Here is a 21461-nt window from a genome sequence, read left to right on the forward strand (position 1 = left end):
AGATCTTTCCAGATGATTCCCTCTTTCCTCTATTAGGCAGGTGGCATCAAATCTTTCACCTTTTAACTTTGATTCAAAAGAGACCAAACTAGTTTGAGGCTATATTGATGTTTTGGTAAATCTCAGTTCATCCTTAATCAGACTTTCATTAAATCTCACTTCAGCTCTCTTTTTTTGGTAATTAGCCTCCAGTGCTTTCAAGTCAGAGTTTTTCAGGTCTTTGTCTTCTCAGTACCAAGAAACTGAGGCAATTTCTCTCCTACTTCGCAGAGAGTTTAGGTTTAGTTCCTTACATTTCCATACCAGGAACCTGCAGAAAATATTCATATATTTGAGTCCCCTCTCATCTCTGTTTTTATGACATCAGCTCTGCATAATCATCAAAATGTCTGCTGGTTTCTGTATCTGCCAGCACCAGCTCTACAACCAGTTCTAGCTGCTCCCAGAAATCAGGTACCCTCGGGTAAATGTGATTGCAACCAGTCAAGTATCAATTCACTACATTTCAAGGCTATGAGCTCTTAACTGCTTTGTTACCAAAGTCTTTTTTCCTGACAGATGTTTGTCTTTTAATTACCATCTAATTATATGGCATGGATCTTTTGCTTTTCATTCATTTTTTGGATTAATTTGTTGCTCCCCAACCTGGCATAGCTTCAGAATTTGGCAAATATTGTGACAAGACACTTTTATATGTTTGAGGCTCTTCCAGTTCTCAGTTTTACTTCTCAAGTGTGGTGTGATTCACAAAAAATTCTGCTGGGTACTCCCTCCCCAGAAATAGGGGAGCCAAGACCAGATATTTTAGCCTAGCTAGTCCCAGATTGTCAAGTCTTTCCAGTTTAAAAACAGTTACAGGTCCTTAAGTGTCAATACTATCTCCAGGGTTTTTGCCTCTTGTGTTTTGAGGGCCTCTAGCTCTAGTAGATCTTTATCTCTTAAGTACCATGAAACTGTAGGAACATTTGGATACTTTTGGGTTATCTCTATACTCTCTAGTCCCGTGCAGCTTCATAAATCAATAAATGTCATAACTGAGATACTGGTTGTACATCTAAGGCCTCATAATATTCCGTTACATTACTCCACTCTTTTACAACCATCAAAAACTTTGTTGGTTTGTCTGGGTCGCAGCAATGACCTTTGTTCTAATAGAAGCTCTGGTTATTAGCCTGTGCTCAGGATATGCAAATGCTTAAGGAAAATGGTGGTGCAGATCATCAGTCCACCTTTGAAAGTTTCTCTCCTCTGAAATGTTATAATCACTAGTGTTCTTTTTTTTTTTTTTTGCATCTTTCTAATAGCTTAAAACATATAAATTTATATTTGTTTCTGACTTTTCTAGTTTTCAGCAGGAGTATTGGTCTGCCGTGAATTATTCCATCTAACCCCAAAACAATTTCTGCATGTTTTTATGAGGGGATTTGTGCCTCTAAATATTATTTGTTTTTTATTGCTACCACAACAAATTACCACAAGCTTAGTAGATCAAACTGATTATCTTACATTTCTATAGACCTGGCATGGATCTCACTGGCCTAAAATCAAGGTGTCAGCAGAGCTGTTTTCGTTATAGAGTTTCTAGGGAAGGATCAATTCCCTAGAAATTCCCTTTTCCAGCTCCTGGTGACCACCCACATTCCTTGGCATGTGGCCACTTTCCTCCATTTGCAAAGCCAGCAACGTTGCATCTCCTTGACCCTTATTCTTTTTTAAAAAAGATTTATTTTTTTGAGAGAGAGAGAAAGAGAGAGCAAGTACATGTGGGGCGAGGGATAGAGGGAAAGAATCTTCAAGCAGACTCCCCACTGAGCGAGGAGCCCTATATGGGGCTCAATCTCACGATCCATGAGATCACGACCTGAGCTGAAACCAAGAGTTGGATGCTCAACCAACTGAACCGCCCACATGCCCCTTGACTCTAATTCTTAATCACATCTCCCTCTGACCACAGCCATGAAAGGTTTTTCTGTTTTTAAGAACTCATTTGATTAAATTGGGCCCAGACAGATAATTCAAGGTAATTCTCCCTTGTCAAGATCCTTAACCTTAGTCAAATCTGCAAAATTCCCTACTGCTATGTAAGGTAACATATTCATTGGTTCTGAGAATTAAGGCATGGACATCTTTGGGCACCCTTATTCTGCCTACCACACGCTGTCACTAACATCTTCCTAGAATTCCCTTCTCTGGCAATTTTTAAGATTTTTTCATTGTTATTTCTTTTCAGCACTTTAATATTGTACACTTAGCTGTGATTATCCCTTATTTTTATCTAGTTTGGCCTTTGTCGTACTTCTCAAAAAGCACATGTTAAACCTGTTCCCTTTGTACCATATGCCTCTTAAGGTCTTTTAATTCCTGGACATTTTCTAATGGGAATATTTTATATTATGAATACATTCCAATCTGTGACATACATGTTTGTTTCTTTAATAAGAGTCCTTTTGTGAATAGAAGTTCTTAATTTAATGTAGCCCAATTTTCCTCTCCTTTTGGTTAGTGTTTTAGTTAGTACTTTCTTTTTTTTTTTTTAAAGATTTATTTATTTATTTTATTTGAGAGAGAGAGAGAGATTGAGAGAGAGAGAGAGAAAGCACATGAGATGGGGGGAGGGTCAGAGGGAGAAGCAGACTCCCTGCCGAGCAGGGAGTCCGATGCGGGACTCGATCCGGGGACTCCAGGATCATGACCTGAGCCGAAGGCAGTGGCTTAACCAGCTGAGCCACCCAGGCGCCCTAGTTAGTGCTTTCTTTACATCCATATAGGAAAACTTCAGCTAACCATGATTCTGAAGATATTCCCCCATTAAAAAAATCTTTTATCATGTTGCCTTTCACATTAGATCTACAATGCATGTGGATTTGATTTGTATGTATAATGTGAGATTTGGATGAAGGTTTCTTTTTTTCCCCTATGTTTATGATCCATCATCTTTTTTTCAAATGGCCATTCTTTTCCTTACTCTGTTTACGTGGAGATGGTCCTGGATTCTGTCCTATTCCATTGGGACTGTATATATGTGAGTCTCTTTCTGGATTTTCTTCTGTTTCTTTGGCTTCTTCATTTTGTACTAAATCATACTTTCTCAATTGCTATAGGTTTATATTAACTCTTGATATCTAATGGTAGAGGTTCTTCAGCTTTGTTCTTGCTTGCAGATTGCTATGGTTATTTTTTGTTCTTTGAATTTTCATCTGCATTCCAAAACCAGATTGTCTGTTTTAAAAAACATGCTATGATTTTGACTGAGATTACATTAAATCAGTGCTTTAACTAGGGGAGAACTGACATCTTACCAATATTGAGTCTTACAATCCATGAAAATGGTGTCTTTTAAAATTAATTTAGATATTTAATTTCTCCCAATTATGTCATAATTATCATAGTTGCATTTCTTTCAGTAGATTTATTCCTAGATGTTGGATATTTTAATGCTATTATAAATTGTATATTTTAAAATTGTATCTTCTATTTGGTTTTAGTTAATGGCTGTAATAGATTTTTGTATAATTACCTTGTATCCAGTGACTTTACATTCACATATTAATGTTAATATATGGTAGTTCTTTCGTGTTTGTATGTATAATATAATTTGTAAAGAATGACAGTTTTATTTCTCCCTCTTTAATCTTTATGCCTTTTATTTCTTTTTCTTGCCTTATTGCACTGTGTAGGGTTTCCAAAGCAATATGAAATGGATGTGGTGATAGAGGGCATCCTGTTTTGTTTGCCATCCAAACAAGGAAGCTTTTTATAATTCAACATTAAGTATGATGTGTGCTATACATTTTTTGTAGGTATTCTTTGCTAGATTACAGAAATGCCTTTTATTCTTTTTCTTATGATTTTTTAAAATTTTTATTGTAAATGTATGAATTTTACTACAATTGAGATGATTAAATGCTTTTTCTCTTTATTTTAATGTGGTAAATTGCTTATTTGATTATTCAAATGTTAACCCATGCTTGCATGCTTGGAACAAAACTCTTGGTCATAATTTATGTATGTATATATATATATGTGTATACACACACACACACACACACACACACATACACATACTCTACTGGTTTTGATTTGCTAATATTTTACCTAGGATTTTTATACCTAAGTTAATGATAGTGATTGGTCTGTAAGTTTCCTTTCCTTCCTTAAGTTTTGGCTGGCCTCATAAAAATGATTTGGGAGGGGTGCCTGGGTGGCTCAGTTAGTTAACCATCCCACTCTTGGTTTCGGCTCAAGTCATGCTCTCATGGGTCATGAGATGGAGCCCCACATCTGGCTCCTGCTTGGTGGGGAGTCTACTTGAAGAGTCTCTCCTGCTGCCCCTCCTGCCACTTGCTCACTCACACTCTCTCTCACTCGCAAATAATTTTTTTAAAAAATGATTTGAGCACTGGTTGTTATACGTAACTGATGAATTATTGAACTCTACATCTGAAAATAATGATGTGTACTATATGTTGATTAATTGAATTTAAATTATAAAAAAATGATTTGGAAAATATTCCCAATCATTCTCTGGAAGAGTTTGTGTAAGATTATTTCTTAAATGTTTTTAAATAAGCCCATCTTTGTAGGAGAATTTTCAATAAAGATTTAATTTGCTAAATTTATTTCACTGCAGCCGGATAACATACTTTGTATGATTTCAGTCCTTTTAAATTTATTGAAACTCATTTTATGGTTTAATAATGGTCTCTGCTGAAAAATTTGTCATGTATACTTGAGAAGAATGTATATTCTGCTATTGTCTAGAGTGTGTTCTGTAGATGTTAGATCTAGTTGATTTATAGTTTTGTTCAAGTCTTCCATTTCCTTGTTGATTTTCTGTCTTGATTGTTCTATCCATTGTTGGAAGTGAAGTACTGAAGTCTCCAACTAATATATTGTATGAGTTTTTCATTCTCATATTGTGTGAGTCAGGATTCTCCAAGGAAACAGAAGCAAAAGAACATGTGTATGTATGTGTGTGTATTTATATACATATACACATATTGGAGAGAGAAATTTTAAAGAGCTGGCTCATACAATTGTGGAAGCTTGGTAAGTCCAAAATCTGATGAGGTAGGCTGGATACTCAGGGGAGAGTTGTAGTTCAAATCCAAAAGCAGTCTACTGGCAGAATTCCTTCCTCTGTGGGGGAGGTCAGCCTTTGGTCTCTTAAGGCCTTCAACTGATTGGATGAGGCGTGCCCACATTATGAAAGTCAGTCTCTTTTACTCAAAGTCCATTCATGTAAAAGTTAATCTCATCCATAAAAGCCTTATGGAAATGGACAGAATAATGTCCAACCAAAAATCTAGGCACCATGGCTGAACCAAGTTGACATATAATTAACTATCACACGTACTTTTTCACACTCTGCCTCTGGCAATTTGTCAAAGTTACCATTTAAGTATTCTTTAAGTGGTCTTCCCTTCAGACTTTATTATTCTCTATTATACTTATAATATAAACCAGGTTATAGAATTAGAAAAACCTCAGGGTGCCTCGGTGGCTCAGTTGGTTAAGTCTCAGACTCTTGGTTTCAGCCCAGGTCAAGATCTCGCAGTTGTGAGATAGAGCCCTGCATGGGGCTCCACACTCAGGGCAGAGTCTGCTTCAGATTCTCTCTTCCTCTCCTTCCCACTCTCTCTCTCTCAAAGAAAGAAAGGCACGCCACCCACACCTGGCCCTCCGTTCTGCAGAAAAGCTACGTGCCTCTCGGAGGCTGGGGATCCTTCTGGAACAAGGGCCTGGACTCACGCGCAATTCTCTGCTTCACGAATCCTTTTCTGAAAGTTAATATTGAGCATGCATAGTGGATGAAAGCTAGTTTTACCTATTTCACAGTTTGAGTCTTAGCGGGTGTGAAGAGTGAGTGGTCATATCCAAGTGACCGGGGGGAGCAGGGGGCCCAGCCTGATCTCAGCAGAGCCCAGCAAACCCATACCCTGGGCTATCCACCTACCTAACAAAACCCGGGGGACGCGACTGCATCCTGATCTCAAAGACTAGAATGTTTGCGGACAGGCGGGTGACACAGTGGGATCTCAGGCCAGACAGCACTGCCTTCCCAAAGGAAGAAAAACCAACCCTGGTTAGCTTTAACTCCACTCCCAATTTCTCCAGCGGCTTAAAGCCAGTTTTAGGCTCACCTATATGAGCATGGTTTAAACAAGACGTGCAAATACCCAACATACTTGAATGTCTCATCTCTATTGCTTAAGAAATATCTATTTTTATCTTTAGTTTTTAAATTCACGATCATGGCATATTAAGAAAGTATTGTGGGCCACGTGTCTAAATCCTATGAGATCCCTTAGAAATTAAACTTGTGTAAAAAAAATTTACCATTTAAGTATTCTTTAAGTGGTCTTCCCTTCAGACTTTATTATTCTCTATTACACTTATAATATAAACCAGGTTATAGAATTAGTAAAACCTCAGGGCACCTTGGTGGCTCAGTTGGTGAAGTCTCAGACTCTTGGTTTCAGCCCAGGTCAAGATCTTGCAGTCGTGAGATAGAGCCCTGCATGGGGCTCCACACTCAGGACAGAGTCTGCTTCAGATTCTCTCTTCCTCTCCCTCCCACTCTCTCTCTCTCAAAGGAAGGAAGGAAGGAAGGAAGGGAGGGAGGGAGGGAGGGAGGGAGGGAGGAAGGAAGGAAGGAGGAAAGGAAAGAAAGAAGAAAGAATGAGAAAAACCTCAATTCAAAGTTAGCCCTTCAACTTCCTATCCTTTTGTCTTTAAGCAAGTCTACCTAAATTTTCTCTATGTTATCAATTAAGAAATTAAAGCCATTAAGGCTAACTGATTTGTCCAGGGTGCTAATGCATATTAGAACTAATGATCAAATTCTATTTGAATTCTTGTCTTGCACACAATTCACTATAAATAATGTATTGAATTTTGATAGCAATAAAATACACCTTATGGGTATTTTAACTATATATGAGAATTTCATGTGTTTGAGAATGACAGGTGTATATTTTATTTAAACACTATGTAATTAGTGAGATTGCTGCCTTTTAGTTCTGGATATGTTTTAGACTAACCACTTTTGTCCTTAAATTTTTCAGTTTGCAAGCATGAGTAGATGCCTTTTATTTCTTTGTCCCAGGGGTAGTCTAAGTAAGATGTCAATCACATGCACAAGGTGTAGTGATCATTGATGAAAGGAATTTAAAAAGAAAAAAGGATTTTATTTATTTATCTGCCAGACAGAGAGGGAGAGTACAAGCAGGGGAAGGGGCAGGCAGAGGGAGAAGCAGGCTTCTTGCTAAGGAAGGAGCCTGATGTGGGACTCAATCCCGGGACCCTGAGATCATGACCTGAGCCGAAGGCAAACGCTTAACCATCTGAGCCACCCAGGTGCCCCAGTGAAAGGAATCTTAAGAGAACATTTAACTTAGTGCCAGTTTCAGGGAAGGAAAGCCCACAGCTTCTTTTAATAATGTTTATTTTATTAATGACTTTTGCTGAAAGAAAAATGTTTCTTCGTGGAAGTTCTGAGAAAGTTTCCTCTGGACTATATTATTTCGGAACACCCTCAAAAAAACAAGTAGATATTAGCTGAAAAATAGGTATAGCTGAAAGTTTGAGCCTAATTTTCATATAGGAGAGTAATCTAATGGCTTGGGATGGAGGTTTTGATTTCATTTGCATTGTAGGAGGCAGTATAATGTAAATCAGGTTAGATCTGAGTTTCGATTCCAGCTCTGCCACTTAATAATGTATGACTTTGGCCAAGTTATTTAATTTTTTGGATTTCACTACCTCCTATTTCTTAAGGTTATTAAAGGCTTAAGTGATACCCATGTAAAGAGGACCTAACACAGTCCTAGATACCTTACAGGAACTCAGCAAATATTGGTGTCATCCATTTTTTCTGTATTTACATGTTGGCAAATGGGAATGTTGATAAGGAACAAGAGGGGAATCATTTTTCCTTGCCCCAGGAATGTATTTCCTGGCACTAATGAGAATGATACATCTCTTCAAATGCTCGTTTTACTGGTAGTTAATAGCTTATAATAAAGTGTGGTGTTTTTTTTTTTTTTTTGCCTCTTTGCTTTTATATAGTTTGACCTTTGAAAGAAAGACTATACCAGGACTCTTATAAGAGATATGTATATGTATTGAATATATATAAAATGTCACAAAATATAGTCTTAAAATTTGAAGGCAATAACCAGGAAGATCATCTGGTCCTTTGTGTTTCTTGGGGCAGCATTCCCTTTCATGAACTTCTTGATCTAGATGTGTATCAATGCTCTGCATGAACAGTTTCAGTAATTGTGGTCTTACTTCCTCTAAAGGCAGTCATTCTGATTTTAGAATGCTCCATTAATTAGAACAGTCTTCCCTATTTTGTCCTTTACTCTGTCTCCTAATAATTCTGCCCTTGCTCCTTTTTATTACCTGTAGAACTTCATAGAATAAACAACTTTGTTCTGCAGGTATACGGGAACCATATCTTAGTCATTTTTTTTTTATCTCATAGGATAGTAAGTACCCAACTCAAAATAGGGATTTATTTAATGAATAAATAAGGTTCAGATTTTTTAAGGTACTTTTATGTATTTTTTCATATGTAAACTTTAAAATTTAGTCAATGTTTTTTATTACTCTTGGTCAAAAATTAATTTTTTCAACTGTATTGACAAAATTAAACAAGGAATATTGATTTATGCTTATGTGTGATATCACTTATATAATCCAGAAGTGAATAGCTTTTTCCAAGGAAAGAATTAAAAATTAAATATTATTTACATCTCTTTCATTCAGCACTTCTTGTAGCATAATCTGTCTGAAGGTTGAAAGCATATTAGATTTTTTAAAATTTCTTACACTCTGTTTTGTAGTGTCTTTTGCACTCATTACAGACAATTATATTGTCTGTAATGTTAATGCTCCACTTCACTGACTCATCAGACTGGACAAAAATAACCAACATCCAGCTATATGATATTTAAGATCTAAAACCTAATAATAAGGAAAGATGGAAAATAGAAGGACAGAGGCCATCCAAACACTAACTAAGAAAGCTATTGTAGTTATAGTAACAGCAAATCAAAAAGAGTTAAGGGAAAAAAAACATTAATAGAAATTAATGGAGTTACTTCATAATTTAAAGGGTTAGGTTTCGCCTAGAAGCTATAACAATTCTAAATATATATTCACATTTTCTGTGATTTTTAGACTTGCTCTATATTTTATTGCTTCCATTTTGTAACTGAATTCTCTCTTCCCAATTTCATGCCATCAGCAAATTTTTTTAGAAACATTTTTCTTTATAATCTTTGTTCAGCAGATTTCTCACATAAAGTGAATGACTCCCTTATTAATACTAATCCTTATAGCAACCTGTTTGTGCTTACTAGCTTCTTTTGTTATCTAGTTGTCTTTATGTCTTTTCCTGTCCCACTAAGGAACAGGGTTTTGGCTAGTAGTCGTGAAAGATATTTGATACTCAATTATACAGAATTACCATGCATAAGAACATAGTTGCAGTGGATGATATAGTTTACAATCTATCTCTTTAGAATTCTATTTCTTATGTCCTGGAATGTGTCTGTAGAAGTTAAGAACTGGCTGCCCCTAAGAGGAGTAGCCATGTATTTTGATACCAACTACCTTGCCTTTCATATTTGCTTCTTGTGGCTTCTTGTTGCATTTTGGCTTATGAATAATAGGTACATGTTAGAATGCTTACATTTGCATAAGTTTCCCAGGTACTTATTCTTCAGAGTACAGGAACAATCTTTTAGGAGTTCACATAACAATGTGTAAGGTATTACTATATATCTTACTACATACAGTCTCCATTCCTATTCATTTATTGATGCAGGAAACATCTACCAGGTGTCTCATCTTTGATAAGCCTTATTAGAAAAATTTCCCAAAGAAACAGAGGCATTATTTTAATTATAAAATGAGTTAATGGAAATCTTTAAATTTTTCAGAATGAGAGAGACCCAGAGAAAGAAGATGAACTGGAACTGAAAAGAGGTCTTTTATACAGAGACTCTGCCTATGACAGTGACCCAGAGTATAGGTATGAGCTAGATTAATGCAGCGTGTTGAGATCTTTCTCACAGTTGGCATAAATGTAACCTGCTTTTTAATCTGCTGGATTTGTGGGAAATTTAGACTCAAATTAATAATTAGTTATTAATAGGTTTTATTTTTAACTATATAAAATCCTATTAAAATACTTGAATGATTGCATTACTGCAACTTTTCACTGAAAACAAATATAGTCAATTAAGGGTGATACTTTTCATTTTACTTAAGATTTAGAGTGTATTTGGCTGTCCTGCCAGTCCACATATCCAGGGCTTATTTTCAGGCATATTTATTCTCATTCAAACAACAGTTTCCATAATTTTAGACCATGAGTAAGCTTTTTTTTAATAACATAAAACTGTTCTTCTAGCCTAACATTTCAGAAATGTTAGTAATAACAAAAATTTTTGCAAGATTATGCTAGCAAATGTCATGAAGATTTTTAAAAGGTCTATGTCAGTTGCCATAGAATGTGGTATTAAAAGTAATATAAATTGTGAGTTTATGTAACTGACAGTTCTCTGAATCCTTTGGTGCTTATTACTACATGGCTTCCACTTTCCTGGGTATCCTGAAAAACAAGTATAAGAAAAAAGCTCCAGATAATGGAATATGTTTTATTGCTAACTTGAGTTTTAGACTGAATTTTCTGATCTTTACCTGGTAAGTTAGGCTAGATATTCTGTGAACATGTGAGGACTTCTTTTGTCCCTTACACAGAGTATAAATGTGAACTCCTTTCCCAAAGCTACTGCTTCCCAACCAACAGGCAACCTGGGCCTCCCATCAAGGGAAATAGCATATTACAGGTGAGTTTGAAGAAGCAATCCGAACAGGAAAAAGGAGATCCAGGAAAGTCCACACCCTGAGGAAGAAGACTTTTTACCTTTGTTATTATTATTTACTTAAAGCTCTGTTCTCCAGATTGCTACTATATGGATTAACATCTCAATTTTGGTTCTTAATCCATGTAATTGATTCTAATATGGCTAAGAATGGATAGGGTTGATAAAGGAAAGTGTCTGATTTTCAACTTTTGTATGCATAATAATTACCTGGGTTGCATCTTAAAAATAAGAGTTCTTCTTCCTACCCCCTTAGATTCTAAATCTTTACCTAGAAGGTGAGACCTAGAAATCTGCATTTTAAGAAATATCCTGGATGCTTCTAATGCAGCTAGTGTAAGGACCATATTTTGAAAAGCACTGGTCTGTATTTAAAGTTTGCTGTAAACCTCAATATTGGTTCTTTTTCCAGTTCACCAAGCAATGTTAATGGCTTACCTGGGACTATTTTGGTACCCCTCAAGTAAGAGTTAAGCAGAGTATCAGAAAAGTTCTGCTTATACATTTTTTTGAGATTTCTTTATATTCCTTGCCACTTCTCTTATATATACATTTAGACTGATAGGACCGAGTGGTCAGAACTTCAAGACCTTTTATAAGAGTATATTTGATATTAGCTCCAGAAGCTACTGGGATGATCAGGATATTATTTTAGTTTTATCCCTAAGTCACATTAAATATTAGGACAAGGAGTCACTCTCATTCTACTTTCCATCTCAAAGATGAGACAACCTATGCGTGAAGGCTTCCATCAGCAGAAATCAAGAGGAGGTTTGGGGTCTTGGCTTAATATCACCCCTCTCAGACACACATTGACACAGAGGTCCTGAGGAAGTCTGCATGGACCCCTGGAATGGCTAGTGAGGAGCTCAGCAAATCCTCTTCCCCAAAGCAACAACTAGACAGAACTGTCAAAAACACCAATTTTAAGACTCTAGAAATTGACCAAAGGCATATAACAAATCGAGAAGCATTTATCGAGAAAATCTACTGAGCCTCAATAAGGGCAGTGGGAATCTGTGGTATTTTGCCCGGAACTCCCAGTGCCCAGCTTCTTAGGGCAGTCATGCTGAGAGAACGGCAGCTCGGCTGCCGGAGGAGACTGGCGATATGGAGCAGAGCATGGGAAATCCTATGTACATGGAGATTAGTTGAAATAATAATGATCCCACTGGCAACCAATAAGAGAAGGCTTGAGGTCTAACTACTTGTTGGGACAGATAACAAAGATCCAGGGTCCAGGTAGCCAAAGTTGGTCTTGATAAAGTTGTACTTACCCCTAGTAGTCTGGAACATTATGTGTATGTGTAAGGTTGTAAATATGTTCAGGAAAAACTGGAGAGGCCCTTAGGGAGCCACTAGTCCATGGCTGAATGTGAGGCTTTGTGAAGGCAGAAAGTAATACCCACGGCAGGCTTGCAAACTGGATAAACTTTGATTGTATATTCCAAGTCACACATAGATCCATTGGCAAAAGATGGAAGAAGCCTTCCTGACCAATCATTTGCTGGTCACTAACCTATGCTGACCCAGGGGCAGCCCCTATGATTCCGACTTAAAAGTAGAAACAATAATTTTTTTAAAAAAAGAAAAGGAACAGGAGACATCAGAAACTATAAAGGACAAGGGAAGCAGACTTCAGGCATTAGTGCAGGCAGGACACTAAACAATAATCAAAAACAAAACCCTGGTAAGGTCAAAATCAAGAGTTGTTGCATTTTTTATCTAGAATATTGTTTTCAACAAAAACTTATGAGACACACAAGAAATAGGAAAATCTAACCCATAGAATTGAAGAATGAATTACTATTTATTATACTCCCAATACTGGGAGGCCCAGATATTGGATTTAGCAGCTGTGTTCAAAGAACTAAAGGAAATCCTGTTTAAAGAATTAAAAGCATATATAATGGCAGTGACTCATCAAATAGAGAATATCGATAAAGAGATAAAAATTATTGGGGCACCTGGGTGGCTCAGTCGTTAAGCATCTGCCTTCAGCTCAGGTCATGATCCCAGGGTTCTGGGATCGAGCCCTGCATCGGGCTCCCTGCTCGGCAGGAAGCCTGCTTCTCCCTCTCCCACTCCCCTTGCTTGTGTTCCCTCTCTCGCTGTGTCTCTGTCAAATAAATAAAATCTCTAAAAAAAAAAAGATAAAAATTATTTCTTTCATGCTTTGCTTCAAAATTATGCCTAGGATTCAATACTTGATCTTATGATCTAAATGTGCACTGTGATTATCATTCATGGAGTGTAGCAGAGAGTCTGTGCTTTCTGCAGGAAGAGCAGAATGGGAAATTGGAGTGCCTGTTACTGTACACGGCACCCTATGCACACTAGCTGTCCTAGGTCTTCTGTCCTCTGTGAATATAAAATTCATTTGGAAGAAATCTCTTATCAAGTAGTTGTTAAGTGAACTTTTACTTCAAGTGCTTTGGGATCTGGAGCTGGAGTTTGGGAAGAATCTATTACCCATGCCGACCTCCCTCTCTCTTACATGTTGCCTATCTTTTAGGAAATTTTAGACCTTTGCAGTGGTAGCCTTGCCAGTGCCCAGGGTCCTGGTGGGCTTTTTAGTGCCTGCTCTGTATAGTTCAGATTTCTTCAGTTTTCAGGATGTTTAAATTTCTCCATATAGTTCTGTACTTCTGGCATAACTATCTTATTTGAACATTGGTCCTAATTAAAGACCAGGCATGAGTGATGCTTCATATAGATGGGAGTTGGTCACAAAAAGAGAGAAGTAAGGATAAAACTAATTTTAAGTTCATCATTAGAATGTGAATTGACCTTTTGTGACTATTGCCTAAAATTTTTAACCATATTCTTTTATGGAACTAACTAATGATATAAACTGTTTACTATTACACTGAATATTTTTCAGGTTACTAACAGTAGAAATATGCTCAATATAATGTTTTATTGTGAAATTATTTGTAACAGAACTGAGTAAAATTTTGACTATATATTTTTTTGTTTTTATAGATTCCAGTATAGTCAATATACAGTGTTATCTTAGTTTCAGGTGTACAATATAGTGATTCGGTAATTCCGTGCTTCACCTGGTTCTCATCACCAGTGCACTCCTTCATCCCCATCACCTACTTCACCCATCCTCCCACCCCTTCCCCTCTGGTACCCAGCAGCTGAATATTTTTGAATAACACAGGCTTGACTGTAGTTTTCATCTCTTCCCTACTGATCACTATCTGATTAATCTGATGAATCTACTAAGATGTAATAAATAGCCAAAAGGTTGTCTTTAATATTAACAAGTGGAAGAAAAAAAATCTAAATAATATACAGACTTAAAATCTCTTAAATAACTAAGAATAAGCTTTCATTTTTAAGTGAGAAAAATATTACTTGATTCTAATTTGAATTCATTGGATCTTGTGTTATTAACTCAAGTATCTTAATATCCTTTTTCATTAAATACTTAAGATTTAATTTTTTTAAATAAATTTTGTCTAGAAGGTATATTGATATTCAGAAATATTGGGGTGCTGCATATTTATGTGATTTTTCAAAGTGTTGTAAAAATTGTGGCTTAGGGGTCTAGAAAAGTCTCTGATGATTACGACAGGGCAGTGTTGTATTCATTTTTTAAAACAAAAATATGACCTTGGTAATTAGACTTAATATTGACACCAGGGCATGTCCAGTGTTCCAACTTGTTGTCCGCTTAAAAAATACTACTAAGCAACCAGAATGGTTTTAGGACTACCAAGTCTTGCAGACTAATTTAATTTTTTAAATAGATCATGAGAAAGTAATACATTAAATATAACGTTCAGTAAGAATTGTGATTTTATGACATTCTCATAAACAAGTAGGTGATTATGGTCTGAACTAGTGTTAGGTGGACTGCTGATTGGATGATGACATGGAAGAGACTATTACAGCAATCCCAAGTTAGATTCGAGAGCCATAATAAGTAGGAGTTCATGATGATATGCTTGAACTATAGTTGTGTAAGCTTTAGTGATAACTGCATTTAGGAATAAAAAAAATATGTTTCTTATTTTATTTAACCAGGGTAAAACATGCAAATACTCCTAAAGTATCACAGCTGTGCTCTATATTAGATCAGTTTTATGTCTAGTTCTCTTTACTCAAAGTATGGGAGGGAAGTCAGAAAAAAATGATAAAAATAAATGAGATGTTCTTTAGGGACATATTAATCATACTGAGTTTAACCTGCATTCATGAAACCGGAGGGAGGACTTAAAATATCAGTTTAAAATACTATTTTTTGTGTGTTTAAATAAAGACCACTTGTCCCCTATATACATATTATCAAAAATAATGCTGGAGGCTAAGGAGATTTTAGAGTAATCATGATTCAGTCTCCCACTCAATAGAAATCCCTTCTGTGTCCTCCCATTGTAGGCTCATTTTTCACTCCAAGATAAAATTCTGTTTGACTCCTCTAACAGTTAAATCTTACTTTATTCTTACCTCTTCAGATATACCTGGTATTTCATGATCCTCCAAACTGTCTCATGCCTTGATTCTGTTATAATACGATGCCTGGAATAACTTCTGTCTTCTTGTTTATCTAGTGAATGCTTACCTATTCTCTAGGACTAAGGTCAGGTTTTTCCCTCTTGTGAGATCCTTTCATGACCTCAACAGACTGTTAGGCATTTTTCTCCTTTATCTAGCCACTTCCTCTCGTGTATTTCATCTCAATTAGCAACATTTTTCATATAATAACTAGTTCATTATGTGCCTATCTTGTCTTCTTCTATTAAATGTGAGCTCCTTGAAGGTACAGATATGTTACTTATCTTTGTTTTTGACTGCCCATCAAGGTCTTTGACATGTAATAGCTCAATTTAGAAAAATAGTTCCAATATTAAAATTAGGTTCTTTATTAATAAAGATCAGTTACATTGCTAAAACTCTATCATTTAAGTAAACTCATATTTTAATTGTGATATTTAGTAACATGTCTAGATAAGGAATCAAGAAAGGAATTAATAATAATGAAAGCTGTTAGACTTTATTTGTTGTCAGTGGCTCATTTCTACACATTCTTAGTCATGGAAGAGAAAAAAAATGACCTATAAGTAACCAGTCTTCAGCAAATTTCTCTGAATATACTTCTTTTAAAGTTTACTATATGGTTTCTGCTAATGGTAAAAAAAGATAAATGACAAGATGCAATTTTTTCCCTAAGCTTTTTTGTTCCCATAGAAAACAAAGTCTCTAATTCAGTGCTTTCTAAAGGATAGTTTCTCGACCCGGTGACATCAGCATCACCTTGGTATTTGTTAGAGATCCAAATTCTTGGACTCTACCTCAGTAACTCTGGAGGTGAGACTCAATAATCTGAGTCATAATAAGCCTTCCAGATGACTCTGATGCATATTATAGTTTGAGAACTACTGCTATAATTTATCAGTAAATTTTTATGTCTTTAATGACATTTTATCTTTATATGGTATCTTTAAAAATACTAAATACTTTTCAGATTTTATTAAACCATAATATATCCTCTTCCTATTATGTATTCTGAGCTCCAAGACTTTTGAGTAGTTCCATTCCTATTTTTCATCCATACATCCATCCATACATACATCTACCCGCCTATACATCCATCCATCCGTCACCCACCTATACATCCATCCATCCATCCAGTGCCTCTAAAGCATACATCACAAACATTAGGGTTTCAGGTGAGTTCATTCTTTTTGAAGCAAAAAATTAGTAATGTCCTTTGTCTCCTAGTTCAGGCTAAACTGCCTAAGACCTTTCTCTCCTTTGCATATATGCTAGGCCTTTTCAACACTTAGGATTTGAAGCTGTACAGTTCTTGGGTATTATCCTGGTCTGTTCTTTTTTGTCTTTTTTTTTCTTAATAGCATTATCATAGTTAAATACAGGGCTCCCTACTTAAGTAGCAAGAGTAAGTTAATTAAAACAAAATGCACTGCATTAATAAAACATCATCCGCACTTTGAAGGTAACCATTTAAGGGTATATAGCATTGATGCAGTATTTTTTAGAATTTAGTAGGAATTCACTAAAATGCTTTGAGTGTATGAATGCTGGAGATACTCATGGTAAAATAGAGAAGTATAATTTTTAAAAGCCTATTACTATAATAAAACTTTTTAGTGTCACTTACACATTATAAACTTATTAATATACTCAGTAATGAGAAATCAGAATTGACTCAATATGTTCACAGTTCATTAGAGAGTTAATGCTTTCATGTCTGGAAGTAAATATCATTTTTAGGATTATGAAACTCTTGTTTGCACCTATCTGTGGACCATATTAGGACCTGTTCTGTGTTCACATCTCTGTTTTGCAATTCACACTTCCAGGCTGAACTAATTCCTAAATTCTCTCCAGAGAATTACAATATTGTTTACTAAATTGAAGAATTTTGCAATTTAAATAGAAATAAACTCACTGCCAAATTTTACAAGATCTAAAGGCATCAGGATGTGTATTTTGGCTGCTTTAGCTCTTCTTTACAGAACCTTATCAGGTTCATGTTTGCTTCCAAAAAGCTTTCTAAATTTTATTTATTCATTGCAAGCCACTGAGGTGATACTTTAAGATAGTTTGAGACATGAAAAAAAATATATTGTCTAATGGAACCAAAGCAGTAGCAAATCTATGCCAGGTAATATTAAATATTGTAATTGATGATAGGGGTGGCAATTTGGCTTACACTCTCAGAAGAAATCTACACAATGATTTTTAAAGTTAGCAGCTGTACTGCTCCTTTACCTCTCTGAGAGCAGGGTAGAGGTGTGTGTTAGAAATTCAAACTTCTCTTGAGTAGGTTTATCATAGAACTAGCCTGGCAACTAAACAAAATGTAGAATTCAGAAAAGAACATTATTATCTGGCCATCAGCATGTAGTAAAGTTGATGATTGTGGACAGGGAGATAAGGACAAACCTGTGTTTTGTGAAATTTTCATTAGTTCATGACTTGTTGCAAAACAAGTCAACAAATAAACAAAAACCAACCAACCAAGCAAAACACAACATGGTGGGATTCCTAAAGTAGTATGAGGGAACACAGGCAAATGTGGGGACCTAGGCTGGTAGATACAGTTGCAGAGGCACAAAAGATGTAGAAATGTTTCTGTTAATATATTTGTGAGTATGTGATTTCCCTATCATTTGACTCAAACTGTCAAAAAAAAAAAAAAGTTGTGACAACAGGAGTTAAGCTTGGTGAAAAAAATCCCCAAATCAGAAATTGTATTCAGTGGCTAGACTATTTCTTCAGCAAAGCTAATGAAAGAAATGTGGTAATTATATCAAAGCAAGAGCACTGAGACTTGGCTAAGGCCTTTTGAACAATTTTAAATATTATACTGACATTATTAGAAATTGTCTTAATTATCCCTCCTTAACTGAATGGACAAGATAGAAGTAATGATAATCATGTTTTAAAACACCTTTGTTATCCAAGAGACTATATCATTTTCAAAATTTTCCAGTGTGGAAGAAGCAGCACCAAGTGTAAAGAACGTTTGACAAGATCTAGTAAATATTACTAGAAAATATGAGGTAAAATTTCATCTTAGCAAAGCCATGAGGAAATGGAGAGACCTCTTGTCATGTTTCACGGAAGTGAATTTTTAAAAACATAGTACATATATTACTTTTAACAGGATATGTTTAAGGTTTGTGCGTCCTAAGTAATAATAATAATGATAATAATATAATAAATGAATACCCATTTACTCACCATCCAGCTTAATAGAACATTAGCCATACCTCCAAAGCCACCTTATGCTCTGAACCAATTGCATTTCTTTCCATAGAGATAGCTGTTATTATAGCTTTTCTATTAATCCTTTTTTTATATATTTATACCACACGTGAATCTATCCTTCAGCAATAAGTTGTTAAATTTTCCTTGTTTTAGACTTTACATAAATGTAAGTATAACTGTGTATTGTTTGGAATTTGCTATTTTTTCCACTCCGTTGGTTTTTCAGTTTCATCACATTGATGCATGTGGCTATAGATCATTAATTTTCCCTGCTGCATATTATATCATTGTATGCACATACCATTTTATGCATATCTGATCTAATGTAGGTGGATATTTAGAGTAGCTTCCAGTCCTTAGCTTTTTTACAAAGGGTATTGTTATGAACATGTCTGTACATGTCTCCTGGTACATATGTGTAAGAATTTTGCTAGGGTACCCAGGAGTGGGATGACTGGCTGGAAATTGCATCTTCAACCTTATTGGGTCATGCCAAACTCTTCCAAAGTGAGTGTATAAATGTTCTCACGACTTTACATCCTCGCGGACACCATGTCAAGCTCCAAGAATGGTAACCCAGCCTACTCCATGCCTTTTTTTGTGGTCTCTTTTATTGTGTTCACGTGTTAGATTGACTTCAGGTCAAATAAAAAATTCTTCTTACAGATATACAGCCCTAAGAGTTTCTGTTTCACAGTTGACAATGGAGGTAACACTGGACTGATAAGTCAAGGAAGAAATTGTTTGAAGTGAGATTCCAAATGTATGAATAAAATATTTGTGGCATTTAATAACCAGAACATACAGTTTTATATGACACAAACTTGACAATCTCTAACATCCCTTGAGAGTCTTATCTATAACAAGTAATTAATTTCTTGAAGTAGGTCAATTATTTATTAAAAAAATAAAACTCAGTCCTTGAAAAAGTCAACATTTTGTTTCCAACAACTAATATATTAAGCCCACAACTTAATATTTATGATAGTAAAATTGTAACTATGGTATGTTTTTTAAAGTACTATCAAACCTTCAAAAGGAGTTGCCTTTCCTTCTCTATTCTCATTATAATTAGCCCAGTCCTGGTCTATTTCATAGCTTCCTATCTATTCTCTCTTTTTTCTTCAAGACCCTCAAAATTGGATCCCTATCACTTCAAATACAGACTTTTTTGCCTTCTTTTCCATTTTCCGGAAGTGGTTCATATTCAGGCTAATTCTTACCTACTCCTCCTTGAGGACAATAGCAGTTTGCCATAGTGGAAGGGGCCTCAAGGCCACAGATGTGGTATCTCTTTCTCTTCTGCCAGTCACTAGCTGAGTGGCCATAGGCAAGTCCTTGACTTCACTGAGCCTCAGTTTCCACAGCTACCAACTTCAGAGCATCCTCAGATTTTTAGATAAATATCTATAAAATACCTAGTAGTTTAGTGCCTCATGGTTAATAACTTCTGTGTGCAGAGTAAGCACTGTACTATATACTTTACACATATTGTCTTTGATTTTTAAAACAATACTGCAGAAAATACAGTAAAGGAAGCTGAGGCTCAGGATGATTAAATAAATTGCCCCAGGGTCCACAGCTTATAAAGGATTAAGCTGTTACTCAGTTCCGTGTCTGCCTGACTTGAGAGGCTCGGAGCTCTCATGACTGGCCTTCCCACAGCATCTGCACCCTGCTTTTACCACATCACACACATCTCCCTTCTCTGAATTCTTCATTACTCTCTCTCTCAGACACAATTTTCATTTTACTGTTTTGTAATAGTTTCATACAAATAGGGTCACTCTTTGAAGGCACAGACCTTATTGTCTTTTATTTCTCACAGCCCAGAGTATCACACCCATAAAGTACTCAGTAAATATTTGATTTATATAATACTACCTTTCATTGAGTTTCACCAGTTTTAATATTTTATATCCTTTTTTATAGCTCATATCAGCGGCCACGTGGCACTCTCCATTTGGATGATGGTGAATACTGGTCCAACAGGGCAGCCTCTTATAAAGGAAAATCCCACCGACCCATCTTTGAAAACAGCATGGACAAGATATACAGGAACTTGTACAAAAAGGCCTGTAGTTCTGTTTCTCATACACAGGAAAGCTTCTGAGACCATCCATGATAAACTGTATGGGTGTCTGTGTCAACTTCTCAATGAAAATGTTTGATGTGATCAATATCTGTATTCTTTTTTTTTTTTTAGCAGGTGATTCTGAGTACAGTAGTTAAATGTGAATAAGTTTATTGCTTCAAATGGTAAATTATCATAGGCAGTTCTTTTTTTTTTTTTATCACAGAAGAGAGTACTCTATTCCAAAAGTCAAAGCTCTGCACCACAATCACAACTTCCAATCTGATTATGAGAAGGATGTTCTGCGGCATATATGTCAGATCTCCATCTACAAATCCAAGAATAGATTCTCTCTAGAAATGGTCTTCTGCCTTAATCACCTTGTGATTTTCTTTTCATCTGCTTGATTGATTATCTTGTCTAAGATTAATATGAACTCCTTTTTCTTGGTAATGGGCAAAACGATAAACAGTACAGAAATGAATTTCCTAAGCTTAAACCCTGTTTTGACTAGTATTTTCTACTTATTTATGCCCCCCCAAAAAGGTTACTTGTACTTCTTAGCTAATAAGAAATAGTTTTTTTTAAAGTTTATATAACCATTCACTTCCTCTTCTGTCAAAGAACTAAGTTACCTATAATACGGTTAGCTAGAAATAGCAGTGGCCATGTGTGACCCAAAATGTGACTAACTGATTTTTAAAAATAGAATTCTTTGCATGATCTTAAGGTTA

The 21461-nt window shown here is 35.7% G+C and overlaps 1 protein-coding gene across 3 annotated transcripts in view; it reads left to right on the forward strand.

Moving 5' to 3' along the window:
* Nucleotides 1–20833, forward strand: part of SPATA6 (spermatogenesis associated 6) — a 140573-nt gene extending 119740 nt beyond the window's left edge. For 2 of the 3 annotated variants that reach the window (XM_025871564.2, XM_025871565.2), the window contains exons 12-13: nucleotides 9954–10045; nucleotides 20586–20833. In XM_025871564.2, coding sequence (XP_025727349.1) covers nucleotides 9954–10045; nucleotides 20586–20766 — 273 coding nt within the window. In that variant the 3' untranslated portion in view covers nucleotides 20767–20833. Of the gene's footprint in view, nucleotides 1–3677; nucleotides 3797–9953; nucleotides 10046–20585 lie in introns of those variants that run through there. The other variant, XR_003208159.2, reaches the window with a different exon arrangement.
* Nucleotides 20834–21461: the final 628 nt, after the last annotated feature.

This window comes from Callorhinus ursinus, unplaced genomic scaffold (genome assembly GCF_003265705.2).
Source record: "Callorhinus ursinus isolate GAN/ISIS: 27379988/994484 unplaced genomic scaffold, GSC_fseal_2.0 scaffold9, whole genome shotgun sequence".
Lineage (NCBI taxonomy): Eukaryota > Metazoa > Chordata > Mammalia > Carnivora > Otariidae > Callorhinus > Callorhinus ursinus.